The sequence below is a fragment of the Caenorhabditis briggsae genome (genome assembly GCF_000004555.2).
Source record: "Caenorhabditis briggsae complete genome, chrX, whole genome shotgun sequence".
Taxonomy (NCBI): domain Eukaryota; kingdom Metazoa; phylum Nematoda; class Chromadorea; order Rhabditida; family Rhabditidae; genus Caenorhabditis; species Caenorhabditis briggsae.
The window spans coordinates 16,084,574-16,104,554 of record NC_013491.2 but is presented as its reverse complement, the minus strand read 5'-3'; the positions used below and the strand labels follow the sequence as shown (position 1 = coordinate 16,104,554).

General features: G+C 38.0%; 3 protein-coding genes and 1 non-coding gene across 4 annotated transcripts; 3 read left to right on the top strand and 1 right to left on the bottom strand.

Annotated features, from left to right (window-relative positions):
* Positions 1 to 1,317: 1,317 nt before the first annotated feature.
* Positions 1,318 to 1,754, bottom strand: CBG27987 (the record flags this gene model as incomplete). The annotated part of the gene is made up of 2 exons (XM_045240307.1): positions 1,318 to 1,527; positions 1,578 to 1,754. 2 exons carry the CDS (start codon positions 1,752 to 1,754, stop codon positions 1,318 to 1,320), a joined length of 387 nt encoding a protein of 128 aa, XP_045099719.1.
* Positions 1,755 to 8,050: 6,296 nt separating this feature from the next.
* On the top strand, positions 8,051 to 10,583 carry CBG15395 (the record flags this gene model as incomplete). Its single annotated transcript, XM_045240306.1, has 8 exons — positions 8,051 to 8,151; positions 8,195 to 8,357; positions 8,513 to 8,583; positions 9,270 to 9,423; positions 9,468 to 9,745; positions 9,803 to 9,962; positions 10,169 to 10,342; positions 10,392 to 10,583. 8 exons carry the CDS (start codon positions 8,051 to 8,053, stop codon positions 10,581 to 10,583), a joined length of 1,293 nt encoding a protein of 430 aa, XP_045095745.1.
* Positions 10,584 to 10,827: 244 nt separating this feature from the next.
* On the top strand, positions 10,828 to 10,940 carry CBG25108. Its single transcript, XR_006672578.1, has one exon. It is a non-coding gene; the product is annotated as an RNA transcript CBG25108 (non-coding RNA).
* A 7,224-nt stretch (positions 10,941 to 18,164) lies between these two features.
* Positions 18,165 to 19,721, top strand: Cbr-tnt-2 (the record flags this gene model as incomplete). The annotated part of the gene is made up of 6 exons (XM_002645299.2): positions 18,165 to 18,187; positions 18,240 to 18,447; positions 18,524 to 19,108; positions 19,158 to 19,429; positions 19,483 to 19,624; positions 19,671 to 19,721. The coding sequence occupies 6 exons, from the start codon at positions 18,165 to 18,167 to the stop codon at positions 19,719 to 19,721; spliced, it is 1,281 nt and encodes a 426-aa protein (XP_002645345.2).
* Positions 19,722 to 19,981: the final 260 nt, after the last annotated feature.

Sequence of the window (19,981 nt, the reverse complement as noted above, 5' to 3'; positions counted from 1 at the left end):
CAAATTTATAATGCTTCTTGTCCTGGCACATTTGAAATGTGTCTTTGGTTGAAAGTTCGTTCTGATAAATATCGAGTTTTCGACTTGTTTCTTATTGCCAATTTCAGTACAATAAGCTCCTTCAAAAAAACTTCAAAAAATCTATCAATCCATAAAACTACGAAAAAATGGTAGTTTTCAAATAAATACAGACAAAAAAAAAACAAAAAAAAAATGGTGCGGTTTATAGCAAAATATCTTCCAGTGGAAAACTACAGTATTTTTGATTGATGTACACCAAGAACATTTCGATGTACCCTGGGATCCTTTCTCTGATGTACCCCTTGAACCTACCTCCCAGATGTACCCTAAGGTCTGATGTACCCTCTGATCGAATGTACCCTAAGATCCCGATGTACCCTTTTTCGATTTACCCTTGGATACTGAGCCTAAAGATTGTGCTTCTACATTTTCATGCACGTCGGATGGCAGATGTCTATTAGAAGAGGGCTACAAATAAAGGTGGGCTTTTGTTAGAGAAAATACGGTATGCTAATAAAAACTTATTCTCTCCCTACTTTAAGGATGTCTCAAGAACATTGAAAATGGCAAGATTTCCTCACCTTGACAGTTTCTAAATCTCTAGGTGCAAGGCAAAATGTAATAAGTAAAAACAAGGATATGTAATTAAATAGCTTATGAAAAAGTTTGACGGTTATCGGCAATTGTAGTTTGATGAGGGATGACTTGTAGCCACTTTTCAATTCTTCAGCTCTATCGTTGATGATTCCAGAGGTCCTCGTTGCATCTAGAACTATTAAAATCATCCCTCTTTTTTTTTCGATTCCTATGATTCTTAAATTCCGCTCTGGTACTGTTGTACTAGACCATGTTCGACCCTCTCTAGAAAGCAACACATTAATAATCTTCTAATCTATTTTTGGAAGCACAGCTCAAAGAACGTTCTATTAGAGGGTGAAGTTCAATTCGGAGGTACCATATAATGGAAAGTTTATAGTAACTTTATTACTAGACTTACCTGTCTCTTACGAGTTCCACTACTCACAGAGGCTCTTTTGGCAAAATACATATGAAACATTATTATGTCTTGCCTCCTTGTTGGAAAAGACATTGGCATTTAAAAAGGAAATGACGTCCTAAGAACTATTTTTCAAAAAATCTAAATTGCACCTCTTGTTTGTTCTGTTTCCCTATTTACTGCTCAATTCATGAAAGTACTACTTCAGACTACTTGTGTAGCACCTGGATAACCTGAAAATTATGAATTGTTAGATTAACATTGAATGCGCAATGACAAAGATTTATTAACGGAGAAGTTTAATTGCGTCTGGTTTTGACCGGGGCTCTTTTGAAGTCGGCAACTATCTGTTCAATTTTTCTGTAATTTTTGTATCCGACAGGCTCTTGACGAGCAAAACTGGGTCTACGGATATTGCGGGCATCTGGAGAGTTGGATTCAATGTTGTTGCTCAGATGTGTGTCGACATTGAAGCATCTCTGCACCATTTTTGTGTAGTCTTTACTATACTGGAATAAAAACGTGTCTAACTGTCAGCCGACGTAACCAATAAACTCACATAGGCATAGCAGATTTTTTTGCGTGGCGGCGAGGGGTCGTCCTTGTGGTTCTCCATTAGTTTGCCCATGAACTCAAATGCCGCGTGTTTTTGAGGACTTGAGGAACTCTTGTTCGATGTTGCTGGATGAGCAATTGAAATGAGAAAAACGACGCCAATAAGCCAAGAAAGGTGCATGTCGCCTGACAATTAACATTTTGAATTGATTGTAGACTAATGAAAAGTAGAGAAGAAAGCAAAATCTCGAGAGAAGACAAGCTTCAAGAATGATAACCTCTGTGAGTAGCCTGGGGGTGGCACGGACACCTGGTGCTGAGACGGGTCTTTTTTTTCTGCTCCGTCAATCATCGTGAAAGTCAGTTTAAAAAGCGTGGAGCAAAGGTTTTAGGATATGTCAAGAGGAACATGTGAAAATCATGACATCAGTTTTACCTCAACAGATTCTGAATTTCTAGGTGAGAGCCAAAAGTAATAACTTAAAACAGGAATATATAGTCAGATAGCTCATAAAAATCTGGTGGTTATCGAATGTGATGGTTTGATGCATGTCGGGAGTTTCAAACCTATTTTCACGTCTTCAGAACCATCACTGACTTAACCTACCAAAATTAACTATCTTCAGACACCTTCCTATTCTTTCGTCTTAATTATTGAATATCTTCTGCAAAACATCAACACTGAAAATCTACATGAGTGCCCGCCGTCTTTTCTTCTTAACTTCTTCAATTTTTCCATGTGCTCTTTCTGTCAACCTGTGACAATTTCCCATTTCTCAGATCGTGTGTGTTCTTGCCAAAGTTCTCAATAGTTGAGAGCAAAAACAGTTGTCATTCAGCCTCCCTCTCCAAGTTTGTGCAAACGTTTCTTTCTGTCGTTTTCTTTTCATCATGGCGATTTTTCTGTTGTGTAATAGCTCTTGGTTGGTGTAAAAAGCGTGGAGCAGAGGTTCGAGCAACTGTCAGAACGGATAAAGGGCAAATGCGGAGACAGGGAATGCGAAAACAACATCGAAACGTAACAAACGACACCATAGAATACAGTCTTGTTAAAAGTGAAAACTGGCCACTTCCATGAACTATAAGGGCATATGAATTTAAAGGTTTATTCTTTCCAAAAAACAAGAACTTTATCAGAATAAGAGAGACTATGAATTATGAAAATTCTTTTTTGCGGAAATGCTCAGAAAATTCTAAAATACGTCAAAACGGGAAATTTCCATGAGAGCCTATCATCTTTTTTTCAATGCTCTAATTGTTTCATGTAAACTTTTTCTGTCATGCCGTGATGATTTCCCATTCCCCGGACCTTCCAAAATGCCGCCGATCAAATCTTCAAGTGTGTTCTTGCCATAGCTGAGAGCAAAAAAAGTTGTCTTTTAGCCTCCCGGCGCCAGGTTCATACAGACTTCTCTTTTTTTTCCGCCACAGCATATTTCTTATGTTACACTTTGGCTAGCCTCGGTTGTTAAACACAACAACGACTGGAGTTCGAGCCATCACTGTGGAGTAAAATGTTTCTTTCTTTTTCTTCGAAGCCGTGGGATGAAAGGATAGAGAACTTGAGTTCTGACGTATTGATGAAAACAAAATAGTTTCAAAAACAATTTTTGTAAGATGCAAAAAGGACTCTGGGACCAGTCTTCGTTGTCCGTTGACGTTGTCCGGAGTCTTCGTTGTCCGTTGACCGACAGTTCGACCGTTTTTGGCTGTTTTTTTGTGTCCGTTGTCAGTTGTACACGGACCCAATAAAACATTTCGCTGTACGCCCGTTTTGTCAAAGACTGCGTATAAAAATGAACACAATCATTTTTTGGGAGAAAGTGAGATTCTATGGAATCAGTCATTCTGTCTGTAAAATCAAGATAAGCGACAATATAAGCAACGATGATTGCTATTCGATGTGAAATAAAAATAACCCCCAGGTACAAATTTTCTGTCTCTAGCACTTTTAGAACTCGAGTACTACCTAAATTTCTCTTTTGCAGCCGTTCAATAGGGTTAAGACCCCAAGTGGATTTTGGTGTACTTGTCTTTTTTAATCAGGTCTTTCAAACAAAACATCGTAGTTTATGATTTTGATTAGTAGCTAAAACTGATTTTTTTAAATGTTTCCCCATTCAATTGTTTTTTTCTAACGAATTTCATGGATTTCGTAGTAATATTATGTTCAAAAATATTTATCCAAAAAAAGGACAAGGACCGCTGGGTTTTTTAATATTTGGTACTTTTCGATGCTATCAGTCGGCGTCAACGGAGTTGAGACGTCCATTGAGTTAGCAGAAACACAAAGAAATGAAGTACCAGCCAATAAGATATACATTAACGTATTTTTAAGTGGCGTTTCTGTCATTTTTACTATTTTCAGAAGTCTAAAACTCCGCCGTCAAGTTTTTTATCATTTTGAAGAATTTCAATAGTTTGAATTAGATTAAAAACTTTGCAATCACGGATTTTTTTAAAATACTAGTTCCTCAGCTATTTTCCGAATATGAATAGGCCCTCTTGTTTAACCGGTTTTTGTTTTGAAAACGTTAGGGTGTCTTCCGAAAATCGGCAAACATCTGAAAAACTAGGAATTCAAAAAACTATGGGAATGCAAAGTTTTGAATTTAGGTCTTTTTTCACTTTCCAAACTTTCCAATGTGATCGCTTGACAGCAAAGCTCTCGATTATTGAAAATGATGAAAAGGCCGAAAGTCAACTTAAAAAATCCGTTTTTGTGATACTTATTGACCGATACTGTATTTGAAAATTTTTCGAAAAATTTTTTCGAGGCGAATCCATCTTGCAGTGGTGGCCTAACTCTTGAAAGTTTGATTTTCTAGGCCTTCACATAAAATGGCTTACAAGGGAACCTTTTAAGTGAAGGTAGGAGTTAGCCGAAACCACTTTCATAGATCGAAAGAGCATGGTCGAGAACCTATAAATCAGTTTTCAAAGTCTGCTTACGAGACCTTTGAAGTGCTGAAGTTTTATCTTCAGTACCAAAAATCCCATTTTCATGTCAGTGTAAAATCGGTGATTTTCAAATTTGATTTTATCCACTCCTAGGAGGTTTCAGGACTTTAATTTTTTTGTATTTTACTTAAAACTATGTGAAATTTTATATTTCAAACATTTTCTGAAAAAAAATGTATTTTCGGAGAAGTTTTGGGAAGTTTCAAGATTTGCCTAGATTTTCTTTTTACACTGACCCTCACGATAATGGGCGGAGCAGGTGTCTGAAGATAGTTAATTTTGGTAGGTTAAGTCAGTGATGGTTCTGAAGACGTGAAAATAGGTTTGAAACTCCCGAGATGCATCAAACCATCACATTCGATAACCACCAGATTTTTATGAGCTATCTGACTATATATTCCTGTTTTAAGTTATTACTTTTGGCTCTCACCTAAAAATTCAGAATCTGTTGAGGTAAAACTGATGTCATGCTTTTCACATGTTCCTCTTGACATATCCTAAAACAACTTTGAACTTGAATCCAACTCTCCAGACGCCCACACCACTACTGCCAAACCCATGACTGCTCCTGAAATGCCTGTCGACCAGCAAATCAGAACTATTGAGCAAAAAATTGACGATTTTAGAAGAGCATCTGCCCCGGTCGTAACTGGACGTGATTAAATTTCCCGTTAATAAATTTTTGTCAATCAGCAATCAATGTTTATTTCGCATTTCGAAAATTCCAGATTTTCCAGGTGCTACTGTTATTTAAGCAGTCATACTGCATAGTTTCTTTGATCCAGATTTTCCAAAGTCCGTTCCGTCGTTCTTCTTCTTGTTTTGAAACAGTTCTGGATGGCTCACTCTCTTCTTCTCAATTCAGAGTCTTCCTTTCTCGTTTTGAAGTTTATCACATTTTTAGGTCATCATTTTTTCTTCCGAGATGAAAAAAGACAGAACTGGAGTGGAGAAAACCAGTTTTTAAAGTTGCCGATCAAAGTTATTTTTTGGTACTAAAACTGAAATTTCAGCACTTCAGAGGTTTCTTGAGCATATTTTAGGAACGGTTTGGTAAGTCTTAGAAGACGCTCTTTCACTCTATATAGTTAATTTATACAAATTGGAGGGTCAACTTAAAAGGTAAAAAGTTTAGCTACGCGATTTGTGTTTTTTTGGGTTTGCGTGCTTTTAGAACTACAGTAATCCGAAAAAAATTTTTTTTTTTTGGTCTTGAAGATCAAGGTATGACCGTCGAATTTGTTTTTTTCTATAGCTACATTGGTTAAAACATACTAAATAAGCGACAAAAGATTTTTCTTTTTTTTCTACTACTACAGTAACCAAATAATTTCGAATTTCAGATTGTATCGTACCTGTTCCTTGGTACATCTCCTCAATTGTGAGGGATCCTATAAGCGATGGGAGTGAAAGGAGTGGAAGCATTTTTCTTGAAAAATCCAGAATTTCAAAACTGGTAAAAATAGAAAAATAGAAAAAGAACGCCAATAGAACGCCACCTCTACTCTTCAACATTCAACTTTGAGTTACCTTATCTCAGTTCCTGTGAAAGAAATCAAGAAGTTTTTAACTGACAAAATAATTTCGAAAATCTGATAAATATTTTCCTAGTTGACTACATTTTGATATCTTCCACCGAAACTGAGATATTTGAGCTCAAACAGTGCAAGTGTGGTGGTAACACGACCAGTGGTGCCGACCGATTTTTAAATTATCAATTCAAGCTCAATTATTTCGGTTTCAGTAAAAGTTATCAAAAAGTGATTAACTAACAAAATGTTTATGATAATGATGAAAATATTTCGTCAGTTGACCAGTCTTTGATATCTTTCACAAGAAATGAGATATAAAGGCTTAAAGTAGATGGTCCGAGAAGCGTTCTATTGGAGATTTTATATAATAAAACACTTACTGTAACCAACACTCTTAATGAATCTTCCGTAGCTGTCCCGTTTCGTTAATTTCATGCTGTACTAGATCAAATGCCTGCCGGTAGGATTCCCCAAAGCTTCTCTGGCATTGATGTTGATCTGCATTTCTGCGTCGGGTGCCAGGAAATCGTTATAGACGGTTCTCAACATCTCCTTCACGGTGCCTTGATTCCTCAACTTTTGATTTCTCACAGGACTGCTAGAACAAGAAGTTGCCGTCTGAGTGCTCTTTTTTCAGGTATTTAAAGGAACTTCTCTTGCCGTCGCTTGCTTTTCAGTAACCAACTGAAACTCACCTTTTTCGGATCATAAATAATATAGAAATCTTCAGAAAAATATAAATAAAATATTGGCTAAAACGCCATGCACAAGGCATTTGTAGCCATCAATTTTTAAAACGAAAATAGACATATTTTATTTAAGAAGTGAGACAACCATCCGAGGTGGTGTTTGGATGTTTGAATGAAGAGGAAGGGCGGAGAAGGGGCGGCTCATTTTAATCTTCGTCTCTTGCCTATCTCGCCAACGCCAATTATACTAATTGGAGCTTTTGATTTTGAGCCGCATCTAAATTATCCTATAAATGCCCCTCTACCCTAGGCTGCATAATTATATAATACACTTTGCTCTGGGAAGAATAATCTTTTAATGGAAGTTCATTAAATGGTTTTCGAGGAGGTGGCGTGGCAGCTAGGATATTCGAAAATTTTACCAAAACCATTTTAAGTTTGAATGCGCATTGAATAGTTGTAGCAGATAAAAAAGTCCCCTCTCCGCAGTCATGGTACGTCTTGTCAAAACTGAAAATCTTTCAGTAACGTTGATAAAAACGAAAAAAAACCTACTGTCATGATTTTCATAGGTAGATTGTGGCGTATTATCAACTTAAAATTTGAAAGCATCGCCTTTGCTTTGAAAACCTTCCTCTGGTATTTCATCCGAGACCTTTGGATTACTAGTTATTTGGAGGTCGTCGTCTTGCAGCAGTGACTATACTCACTGTGCAGCGAAATGGACTGTTGAGAGTGGTTCTGATACTTCGTAGTCTATCGGCAGGCTGCTGCTAAAAAGGCTGCAGCTCATCGGTACTGTTTGCTGCAGTCATCCCGTTTTGAGGTAAGTTAGGACTGCTGAAAACGAATGAGTGCTGGATAATCGTCTGTTAAAATGAGAAAAAATGCACACTAACTTTCGGGGACGATTTCCTCGCAATAGTTATGACTTGATAGATAAACCATCTTAATCTTTATTTAATCAGAGATCTTGCACAGTCATAAATCCCATTGAATCTTTGCTCAGGGATCAATAAGCAATTAATCACAAATAAAATAATTATTGGTGTTCATGAAAATCACTTCCTTGCTTTTTTAGGTTTTTTTCGGTCATATTAAGGATGGTGGGATTTGAAAAATAAAACTCTCTCGAAATCTGTCAATTATCAGTAAAATGTCTTTTTTTTTCAAGACATATCATTCCCACCATCGCCCACCCACGCATACAAAAAAAGGAACGATAAAAATGTAAATTTTCCGCCTATAAAAGAAGCGAGACCTTCCCTGATTTTCATTCTTTCCCCATGTTGAGAATGCGGGCTTCCACATCTCTCTTATTGTTTTTTCTGATAATGATTGCTTCCTGTTCCGGTTCGGTTATACCAAACAACATTGTCCAGAATCATATCAAAAAGTATGTAAAGTTCGAGTTAAACGGTTTTCAAAATTGTTTTCAGCATTGCTGACTTCTCTGTTGATCCATGTGATGACTTCTACGCGCATGTCTGTCCGATGGGAATTTCAAAACAAGATTTTCTCAAGAGTATCTTTGAAACAAAACTGCAAATTGTTAGAGATTATAAACTCGAACATCCGGAAAATCTTTTTGTCAATGCTTTTGTGAGTTCAAGAAGCGGTGAGACACTTCCTGCGGTTAACCCACAAGTTCAACTCTCCATTGGGCTTATATTACCGGATTTCGAGAGAATCTTTGTTTCCCTGTCCCCCTTCCTTTAAAATAAAAGTAATGTTTGGAATTTAAAAAATTTTTTCAGAGTGTGGATAAAACAAAAAATCTGTCAAACATCGTCACTCAATTCCTTCATTCCAACGAATCTTCAACTTTGTAAGACAAACATAAACTTATACATCACCAGTCAATAAGATATACGAAAACTTGTTTTTCAGTTTATTCTGACCATTTAAAGTTTGGCTGTCAAGTGTCCAATTACTTTGAAAATTTTGGAGGGTGTAAACCAGACATAGATTTGAAACTTTTCATTTACAGAATGTTTCGAAAACTCCTAGTTTTTCAGCTCTTTGCATATTTCTGACAGACACCCTTTTTTCAAGTTTTCAGTACAAAAACAGGCAAAATAGAGTTATCTCTGAACATCGGTAAATAGCTGGAAAAATAGGAGTTTAAAAAATTTTGTGAATTCAAAATTTTCCATCTACAGGGTGTCTCATAAGTATGGAGACTTTTGTTTTTGGGTTTAAAACCTAAAAAAGGGGTATCAACAAAATGAACTTTATTTTCTGATAGAAGAGACCGAAAGACGTCGTAGGCGCGGCGCACCTAGATACCATTGAGCAACTTTCTTGATTTTTCGAACGCAGTCCATGCAAAAAAGTCTCCATACTTATGAGCGACCCTGTAGATTTGATTTACGCCCTTCAAAAATGTTTAAGTGATCAGGCACTTGACAGCCGAACTCCAGACTCCTGAATATTATCAAAATAAAGAGAAAACACTTTTTTGTATATATTATTGACCGGTACCTGATGTTTCAATCGATATATGTATTTCAGATGTAACATTGCTAAGAAAATCGTCTCTGATTTCACTCGCCACCTATTGAGTTTTGATATTGAAGAAACGGCTTTATTGCAAGATTGGGAAAAATCATCATGTGAACAGAAGATGGAAATGGTTAGAAACCTTAGCAATCCAACTCAGAAATTTGTGAGTTTTAACAAATAGTTGGCTCCATTATCAATTTATCACAGATTAATTCTCGAATGGTTATCAGTCAAGCAATCGATGGATCTATTGCTAGCTCTTTAATGGAAAAATTGGATAAAAAATTGAGACAACTTTTCCAAAAGCTTAAAATGGCAGTGCTTAAAGAATTGAGAAAAACTCCATGGGCAGTTTATAATGGCTCATTAGATATGTATGAAGATGCGCTTCAGAAAATCAATTTCACAACATTTTCGGATATTCGAAAACCATTAAAATATGCTCAATCGGTTTTCATTCAGGCAAAAAGCAAATGCATCGATGTGTAAGTTACTATTATGTCTTTTTTGTTCATTCACAGTCAGATACTTCTAAAATTCAGAATTCGTGGAAAGTATTCTGTAGAAATCGAAGATGGATTATGTGAAGTTATAGCTGTGGGAGAAGCGGTACTGTATATCAATAAGCCAATGAATTCCATTTATGAGACTGATTTGAGAGACATATTGACGGACCAAACGGCAGCATTAAATTCAAAAGATGTTTGTAAAATTGAACTGCCTTCTGAAACTGAGCTAATGCCTTCTGAAACTGAGCTACCGCGATTCTTTCAAACCGATGGCTAATTATTGGACGAAAGACGCGAAATGTGTAGAGGAACAAACTCGTAAAACATGTGAAACTTTTCCAACTGTGGTTCGTTTACACAAAAATTCTATTTTCGATTTTTGAAAAAAATATATTTCAGACATGTGATACCCGGGAGACTTTTGAAGAAGACGCTGCTGACCTAGCTGCCTACCGTATTGTTTGGAATTTGTATAAGAAGGCGTACACCAGAAAAACAGTTGTAAAGAACTACGAGTCTTTGAATAAAAAACAACTCTTTTTTTACGGTGCTGCGGTGGTTTTGTGTTCACCGGTAAGAAGAATCATTCATTTTGATTCACTAGATATTCTTATATTTTCAGTATGGGATGGAGGAAAATCCATCCCACGACACACTCCATTCAAACAGCTATCAAAGAGTCAATTCTTTGATGTCTCAAATGGATGGGTTTTCTGAGGCTTTCAAATGCAAACCGACAGATAGAATGGTCCGGAACAGAGCGAGAACTTGCGAGTTGTACGGGGCCAAAGCTGATGGAAAGGAGAAGATTTGATTTATTAAATGGAATATCGAATTTCTGGGATAAACGTTTTTTGTCAAAATTGCCTTTTCTGCACAATAGAGTTACGAACCTACCTCTTTTTCTTAGTGTTTGAATTTTTCTGCTGCTATACCACCACACCGCATTGCTCGTTGTCTGCGTTTATTCAAACAGAAACTCTCTTGTGGCCGACGCGGGCCTCGATTCATGTCGGTACATTGAAATACGTATAAGACGAGAAGGCGCAGTGTTCGTCGGTTTTAACCCAGTTACTCAAGGTACGCTGGAGTTCCGACCTTTCGCAAGAAAGTGTTGAACAAATCTAATTTTTGGATCCGCTCTGCTGGGGTTATCCGGCAGGGCAAGAATAATGTGAATCCTCCTTATATACAAAACGTTATATACGTTCGTCTGTCTTGTTGTCATTTTGTCCACTTATAACAAGTACAGATTTACGTGATTCTGTAAGAAAACATGAGGAGCAGAGCAAAGAATCATTAGAACAAACCCACCAAGCAGCTGTTTGAATTTTTTCCAAGACTTGAGATTTCTGGACGCTAGCACTTCAAAATAGTTTTCAAATTTTAGAAGCCAATCGATAGATTCGGTTAATAGCAAATGATGAATTCTGACATATCGAAGACTTCTAGACTTTTTTTCTCCGATTCCCTTCTGGTTTTTTCTGTATTTCCAGTTTTTTTTTGTGCACAGAGTATGATTTATTTTGAGAATAAATACAGGTGAATTGGAAAAATGGAAAAAAGATGGATGGTGAAAATGAGAAGATGTAATTTTAAACAAAACTCAGAGGATATGGGAAATCGAGAATTTTAAAATCCTATTGATCGATATTTGCAGCTTGCAGCTTGCATGCTTGTTCTTGGCTCCGGACTCTATAAGTAACATATTGTTAATCACGGTCTGTAAACACTCTTATATAAGACTACCCTATAGTGGTCAACTGATAAAATGATGTTGATATTATGATAAACATTTTATCAGTTTAATTCTTTTTGATATCTCTCATAGAAACCGAGATAATTGCGTTTACAGTATAGGGTGGCCTTTATTAGAGTGTTTGAACAGAAAAAGGTTCAAAATAACAAGATTTCCAGAAAAAAAACTATACAAATTTAATATTTAAATTTTAGAATTAAAATTTTAAAAACTCACTTTTTTGGAACATAATTAAACTGGAAATCTTCAGAAAAAATCAAAATAGAATAGCGGCTAGAGCGCCATGCTGGAAGCATTCTTAGCCATCAATTTTCAGAACGAAAATCGATTAATTCTATTTTAGAAGCGAGACAACCATCCGGGATGGTGTTTGGATGGTTGAATGAAAGGAAAAAAGGAGAATAGCCAGCGCGGCCGTTCTTCTGCGTCTCTCGCTTCTCTGGTCAACAACATTTATGATATATTATGACTCATTGATCACTTTTTTTGAACGATCAGTGAACAATAAACAAACATCGAAAATGCAAAAATAACTGTTTACCCCGAATGCGGCGCTCCATCCGCCAGGCTGTGCGCCTGTGACCTGATTTCTGAGATACACCAGATCTTTCAGATTTTCAGAGAATATGTGTTTGTGTATTAGATTTCCACCAATGTGTTTCATTTGGGCTAAAACGTATCTGTCAAGTACTTGCAATGACGTTCCGATTGAAAAGTTTTGTAACTGAGCTGATAGCCGTAGCTGAGCTGACTGATTGATTCATAATATGTTGAAGTTATTTTAGAGTACACCCTCTGATAGAACGCGAAGTATCAAAAAGTGACCAACTGACAAAATGTATTTTATAACATAAAAAATGCTTTATTACCAAAATTTTTTATTACTACGATTTATAGCAGTAGTCCACTCTTCTCAGTCTTGGTACATCTTGAGGAACAATTCGATAACGGTCTTTGTTGAAAACATAAGGTTTTCAAAACTGAAAAATCTCTCATTGGTGTCGATTAAAAAAAAAAGAGCTTATCGTCATGGTTTTCATAAAAGTATGATTGTGGTGGGTTATCAATTAAAAATTTGAATGCATCTCCGCTGCTTTGAAACCCTTCCTCCGGAATTTCATGTGACGCGTTTTGATTTCGAACTATTTGGATGTCGTTGTCATGGAGCAGTGACTCTAATCACTGAATAGTTTGATCGACTGGCGGGAGTGGTTCTGATTCTTCGTAGTCCATTGGTTTTTCTTTAATGGTCTGGAACCGACGAAGAAGTTGAAGGCTGCCGGTTTTATCCAATTCTGAAAATAGAAATTGGTAAGATTTGTTCAGCTTTTTGTTTTTGAAGCAGCAGCTTTGTTGGCACCGATGGCCCTGAGAATTTAAATTATTTCATTGAGGCGCTTTTTTGACGAAATCGCGCAGTGGGCTTTTTGACGGGCTACATATTTTGAAATTTGAGCCAAATGTGGACGAAATGGTTGAAAATGAAAATAGACTGGATGTGTTCCATGTTCAGTTCTTTTTGATAACATTTTGACGTTTTTTTTTGCAAAAAGAATACTTTTGGGTTCTTACGTCAAAAATAACTGAAGCAGAAATTTCAGGTAAAAAATCCCAACGTTTCCAAATTCCAAATTAAAAATATAGCAATGAAATTCTGGAATTTTGAATTTTGAATTCAAAAAATTCACCTGCGTCCATCGCCTCTCTCGTCAACGTTATTTAATCTACGTTGACCCTCTGACCGCTCGTCTAAATGACCCGTTTTTGACCTAAAGGCCGCGTGTTCAAAAAGAAACAATATACAAATTCCAAAAATGCAAAAAGGATATTTGTCTCGATTCTGGCGCTTGAAACGTCGGACTAGTGTACGCACGAATTTAACACTGTGTGAAGGCAGATCCACAAAACCCTGTTAATTTTACAAAGATATTTTTTTGAATACCAATGTTTAACTCAAGATGACAGTTCATCTCCATACAAATTTTACAGAAGAAATTCCCACAAGGAAAAATATTTTTTAATTCTTCTGATGATTTTCGGGATCATTCGAGTTGTTTTTGAATTTTTTCAGTAGTTTTCTGAAAGTCTTATGGTAACTGAGAAATACCCTTAAACCTACTGTGAGACTTGTAATAGAAGGGCTTCTTATCTCTTAAGTTTGAGTCAATGTATCATGGTTCCTGTCACAAATATGGAAAAGTTGTCAACTTGTCTATTATTTTTCGTAAGATATTCTAGTTTGAACTTGACAGTGTGAGGGCCCTTCTATTACAAGTTTTACGGTAATTTGAATGTTATATGTATGAAATGCAAACATAAGATATGTTTTGACGTTTTACTGTGTAAGTTTTTCGAAAGAACTTTCAACGAACTTCTCAGTTAACTGCTCGAAGAATTCCACATCATGTATCAAATATGTATTTACATGAACACCTTTTAAGGACCAGAATTTCATATCAGAGCCAAATTTTTACCAATTTTGTATTGGTTTGATAAGATATGTCCCGACATTTTATATTCAAGCAAACACAGCAATTGCCAAATATTTTACAAGAACTTGTTTTGTTTAACATGGAACATATATTGCTAGAGGCACATAAACTCATGAAATATTGGTTTTCTGGAAGAGATATATTTCTTTTATGCGTATGATCTTACTTCGCCTAGGAGATGTGCCAAAAAGGGAGATGTGTTAAAATGGACGAGTGATCATACGAAAATGGCTACTATTTGAAAAACATTTAGAGGTGGTGTGTCGCAAAGATGTGTTGATCCAACTGAAGATGTGTTGTTCCAACTGATGATCATACAAATGCATACCAGAGATCAAACAATGCTCCAAAAGATGTGTTGCCTGACAGTGTATGATCAGTTTTTAGCTTAGGAGATGTGTTGCATGTACAAAAAAACTCGATGTGTTGCAGAGCTCAGATTCGGTTTTCAGTATGCACAACATATAACCTTTTGATGTGTTGGTTTCCAAACAGAGATGTGTTCATGTTCAAGAGTGATCTTTCAGTAGATGTGTTGGTTTCAAAGAGATGTGTTAGATTGCAAAAATGCACACACAGACCTCCGGCCAGTGTGTTGTGATGTGTTGGTTTTTTGGGATAGATGTGTTGTGTGTTTGTGAAGAAAATATGCTTTGCTCCTGAGATGTTTCTAAATCCAGAAGTGATCATTCAAAAAAAACTGAAGACGTGTTGAAGAAAAAGAAGTCTAAAATAACACAAACAAGGAAAATACCGAATTGATGAAAGCTATAGCATTGAACATGGACCCTCATACAAAAAAGAGTGTTTTTGTAAAAATGAAAACAAAAGATAGAAGGATACCTTTTACGTTCCAATTTGTCAATTTTTTTTATGTCAAATGTGAAAAAAAAAAAACAATTTTCATCCCGCTAAAAGCAATACTGTTTCAGTAAAGAACGCCACTTTTAACTTTTAACTTTGAGCCAAGTTATCTCAGTTCCTGTGAAATATATCAAAAAGTAGTAAGATAACAAAATATTTTTGATATAGTGACGAACATTTTGTCAGTTGACCACGTTTTGATATCTTCTACAGGTAATAAGATAAATTGGTTTGAATTTGGCGGTGTGGTAGGCGTTCTTATTAAACCAGTCAAAATTACCTGAAGAAAGTTTTAATTACAGGTTTTATGGTTTTTTTTGTCAGGAAAAATACAATTTTATTGCCCCCGAAAATCCATATCAATGATGATCAGCATAAAAAAGTACTTTTGTACCGCGTCTTTGTTTTCTCGGAAAATATAACTTGGTAATTCGATACTTGAGTTGTAATATAAATCATGAGTATTACCCCGTTGGAGGTTTTTGAAAAAAAATCAGATGGAGTCATTTAGATTTTCTATTTATGACCCCTCTTTTGAAATATTAGGTTGGCGGGAAAGTCTTTGTCACTCTGTTTGTTTAATCACTGTTCTCGTATATGGAGGCTGTGTATGATATCGACTTTAGTGAATAACAAGGTGATAAGAACCTTCCATATAAACAAGTCCCCATCTCCTTCCCTGCTCCTCATCTGTAATTGAAACGATATGTTTGTTCCCACTGCTATTCACATCAGACATGTTTTGATTTACCTCTTCCTATCTCACACCACGATGAAGGATTCGGAAACTTTCTTGAAGAATGTGTACAACACACATGCCCCTCACTACAATACTATTCGCAATTGGTTCCATCGTTTCGAAAAAGATGACTTCTCGCTCGATGAAAAGGATCGCTCTGGGAGACCCCGTGAGTTGGATTTGGACAAGCTGAAGCACGCATTGCAATCGGATCCATTTCAATCTAGCCGTGAACTAGCTGTCACATTCGGAGTTCACCATAGCACAGTCCTTGAAGGTTTGAAGTCTCTTGGAATGAGAAAACTTTTTGGTCGATTCATACCTCATCACCTGACTCAAGCCAACCTTGACCGCCGAGTCGACGATTCGATTACTCTTCTCACTCTCCACGCGGGCGATCGATGGCTGGACCGGCTAATAACCGGAGATGAGAAGTGGGTCTTCTACGATAATCACCACAGGAAATCCCAGTGGGTTGGAGAAGGAGAGAGCCCACAGGATGTCCCCAAACCCGACCTTCATCCGAAAAAAGTTATGCTCTCTGTGTGGTGGGGAGTGGACGGCCCCATCTACTGGGAACTTCTGCCCGAGGGCAAAACAATAACTGGAGACCTCTACACTACTCAACTACGAAACCTCAAGAAAGCAGTCGACCGTTCGGCCCTGAAAGACAAGAAAGTGTACTATCAACATGATAACGCTCGCCCACATGTTTCGAAACAAGTGAAGCAGGAGCTGATGGGATATGGATGGAATGTTCTCCCTCACCCCCCGTATTCTCCTGATCTTGCTCCTTCCGACTATTGGTTATTTGGCGATATGACACGTGCCTTCGAAGGAAGAAGCTTCAATTCCCGTGGAGCGGTCGAAGCGGCACTCAAACAATACTTTGCCTCACGCCCGGCTGGATTCTACCGCAATGGAATCCATAAATTGAGGGAACGTTGGAGACATGTTGTTGATAATGATGGACAATATAATTAATTATTCGGTTATTTTTTCTTTGAGAAATAAACTATTGAAAAAGTGACAAAGACTTTCCCGCCAACCTAATAAATCCAAAACTTGTTTATTGTGATGTCACAATACATGGTATCCCTCTTATTGCAATTTTGCTGCACAAACAGGAATCACAACAAGTGACAAGATGATGATAGAAACTTGTCAGAAGAAATTTTTTTCAGGTATCATAGTTCAAAATCATTGAAATTAGGTCATATTTTATCAGAAGTTTGTTGATGCCAAAAAAAGGAAGTTCGCTTTCTGGGATCTCAATATTGAATTTGGCATAAAATAACGGTCAATACTGAAAACAGCGGAGAATTTTGTACTAAAAATTTTAAAAAATAGGTCTTTCAAAAATGGGCATACAGCTGAAAAATTAAGAATTTTCAAAAAATTCTGTGAGTTCAAAGTTTCCAGGCTAGCTCTGTTTTACAATCTCCAAAATTTTCGAAGGGAACTGAAACATCACAACCGGGCTCCATTTTTGAAAATTGTCAAAGAAAAATATGTTTGTTCACATTTCATTGACTGGTACTGTATAATTTATTGATTTTTCTTTAATGCTATGATAAATTTATTTCTTAGGAACTAGTGTAAAAATGTCTATTCCCATACGTACGACTTCGTTGCGTTTTCCTGTTCGAAATATCTCATTAAAAACAAAAACTAGTGTAATTCCCTAAATTCCTTCAGCTTTCTTCACCCAACTTTTGCTAGGAACACGACTCGCTGTTCTTAAACTTTCTCTCTCATTTTTTTTGTTATTACTCTCTTCCCAAAATCACACGATTCACCAATCTCTGAACCATGTGGTGACTGAAGATTTATTCCGGGCCGACGCGGGATCTAATAGAGATTCAGAAGGCTAGAGGAAGAGGAATCGGGTGCCCGGCTAGAGTTGTTTGTTGTCTTCTGCTTCTTCTCTTTTTTTTTCTTCAGTTTCTTCTTTCAAAGAAACAGAAACGAAAGCAGTAATTTGTGCTCTTTTTGCCATCGGCCTATCCGATTGCTTCTTCATGAGGCGCGCTCGGAGGAGATGCTCATCGGCAGAAGGTTTACAACACACACCTCCGCCTACCCATTGCTTTTTGTTCGCGGGACCCATCGTCTTTTTCGCATCCCCGCAATGATCTCTTTCTCTCTTTGCCTGGTTCCCGTGGAGGATCCGCTTCGTTACAAGTTACACAATGATGAGAAGAAGAGCTGTGTGGGGGAAAACGAGGATGAGAGAGAAGATGAAGAAGAATGGCACCCGCCGGCGACGGTCCCGCCCATCAATCCAGGAACCCGATTGCAGAAGCGGCTCAGAAGATGGCTCACTGAAAACCGCACACTTCGATTGTTCTTACATTCACTCTTTAGTTCATTCATTCATTTAGTCATTCACTTTCACATTTTGATGACCAATTGAAAGATGCAGCTTGTTCAATTTTGTGAAATTAGTTTCAATTTTTTTCTTCGGAGACTTTCTTGTATTTCTTGAAATTTTTTTCACTTTTTGATTCCACCTAATCCTTTAATTTTCCAGTGATAACCATGTCTGACGAGGAGGAAGTGCTGTAAGTTGAATTAATTTTTAAAGCATATTTAATCATAAAATTTATTTTACAGTTCCGGTGAGGAGGAGGAAGAAGTCGAAGAGTCCCTGGCCGAAGAGGTCGAGGAGGAAGAGGCTGCCGCTGAAGATGCTCCAGCCGAGGAGGAAGAGCCAGAAGCCGCCGAAGAAGAAGCTCCAGTTGAGGAGAAGCCAAAACCACGTCCACCAGTTCAGGAGGAGAAGCCACCAGCAGAGATGACTGAGGCTGAAGCCGCCATGCTTGTGAGTAACTGTAACTTTCCGACTGAGCAGCAGCCAGGAACCCGAAAAGCCAAAAAAAATATTGAAAACTTTTTAGGCCGCCAAGAAGCGTCACGAGGAGGAAGAGGCCGCCAAGCTTCTCGATTACGAGCAACGTCGTGTTCTTGAGAAGGAACGTATGGAACAGGAACTCCGTGAGCTTAAGGAGAAGCAAGAGAAACGTCGCGCTGAGCGTGAAGAAGACGAACGTCAGTTCGCCGAGAGAAGACGTCAAGACGAGGAGAGACGTCGCAAGGACGAGGAAGAGCGTAAAGCTAAGGCTGATGCCGAGAAGGCTCGCAAAAACGAGGAGAAGTCTCGCCGTCAACAAATGATGGCTGGATCCTTCGCCGGAGCCGCCGTTGGAGGACCAGGAGGAAAGAACTTCACCGTGTCATCAAAGGGAGAACAAGCTGCCAGCTTTGGAAACCTCGCTCAGGGAGCCAAGTCCGAAGGACTCTCCAAGGAACAACAGGATGAGGCAAAGAAGGCCTTCTTGAACGCCGTCTGCAAAGCTCAAGATGTCTCTGGACTCATGCCAAACGACTTGAAGGACAGAATTAAGGGACTCCATGCCCGCATCGTCAAACTTGAGGGTGAGAAGTACGATTTGGAGAAGAGACGTGAGCGTCAAGAGTACGACGTGAGTTCAATCCCTAACAACTTTTTATAAAATCTTGGCAATTTTCCAGTTGAAAGAGCTTAACGAGCGTCAACGTCAAGTTGCTCGTAACAAGGCTCTCAAGAAGGGACTTGACCCAGAGGAGGCCGCCTCTTCCGTCCATCCACCAAAGATTACCACCGCATCGAAGTTCGATCGCCAGATCGACAGAAGATCATACGGAAACCGTCGCGACCTCTTTGAAAATCCCTTCGTCAAGCCAGCCTACACCATTGCCCGTGGAAGCGCCCGGCCGCCAGCAGAGTGGGGACGCAAGGAGAACGAGGAGCTTGAGCAGATCAGGTGAGTGCTAGAAAATAACCAAGAATTGGAATTTCAAAAATGCCTCGTTTCAGAAAGAACCTTGAACCACCAAAGTACGTCGAGCAAGTCAAAGCTGAAGGAGATGCCGCCAGACCTCCATGCGCTGCCATCCCACTTCAGATTCCAGACAAGGATTTTGAAGATGGACCAGCCAAGAATCCAAATGAGGGAGCTGTGAGTTTAACCAGTTGTTTATCAAAAAACCAACACATTTTTACAGGAGGTCGTGATCCCAGACAGTGAAGCCGCTGCCGAGCCAGTCGCCGCCTAAACAACCAACACCTCATCTCATATTGTTCAACCCCCCAAAAAAATTCACACTGCAAATTCTTTCATATTACCCCCAATCTGTCTCCTGTGCCCTTCTTCAACTTTGTATTTTAGAGATGCTTTCTTTTTTCTTTTTTCTCCGGTGTAATCTTCAATCAACGTCCTAAATAAATGCTTTATTCACCAAGATTCCGCGATGATGGTATTCTAAGTAATGAAATTTCAAAAGTTGAAAAGTAAACAGATAGGTAAAAAGAAAGC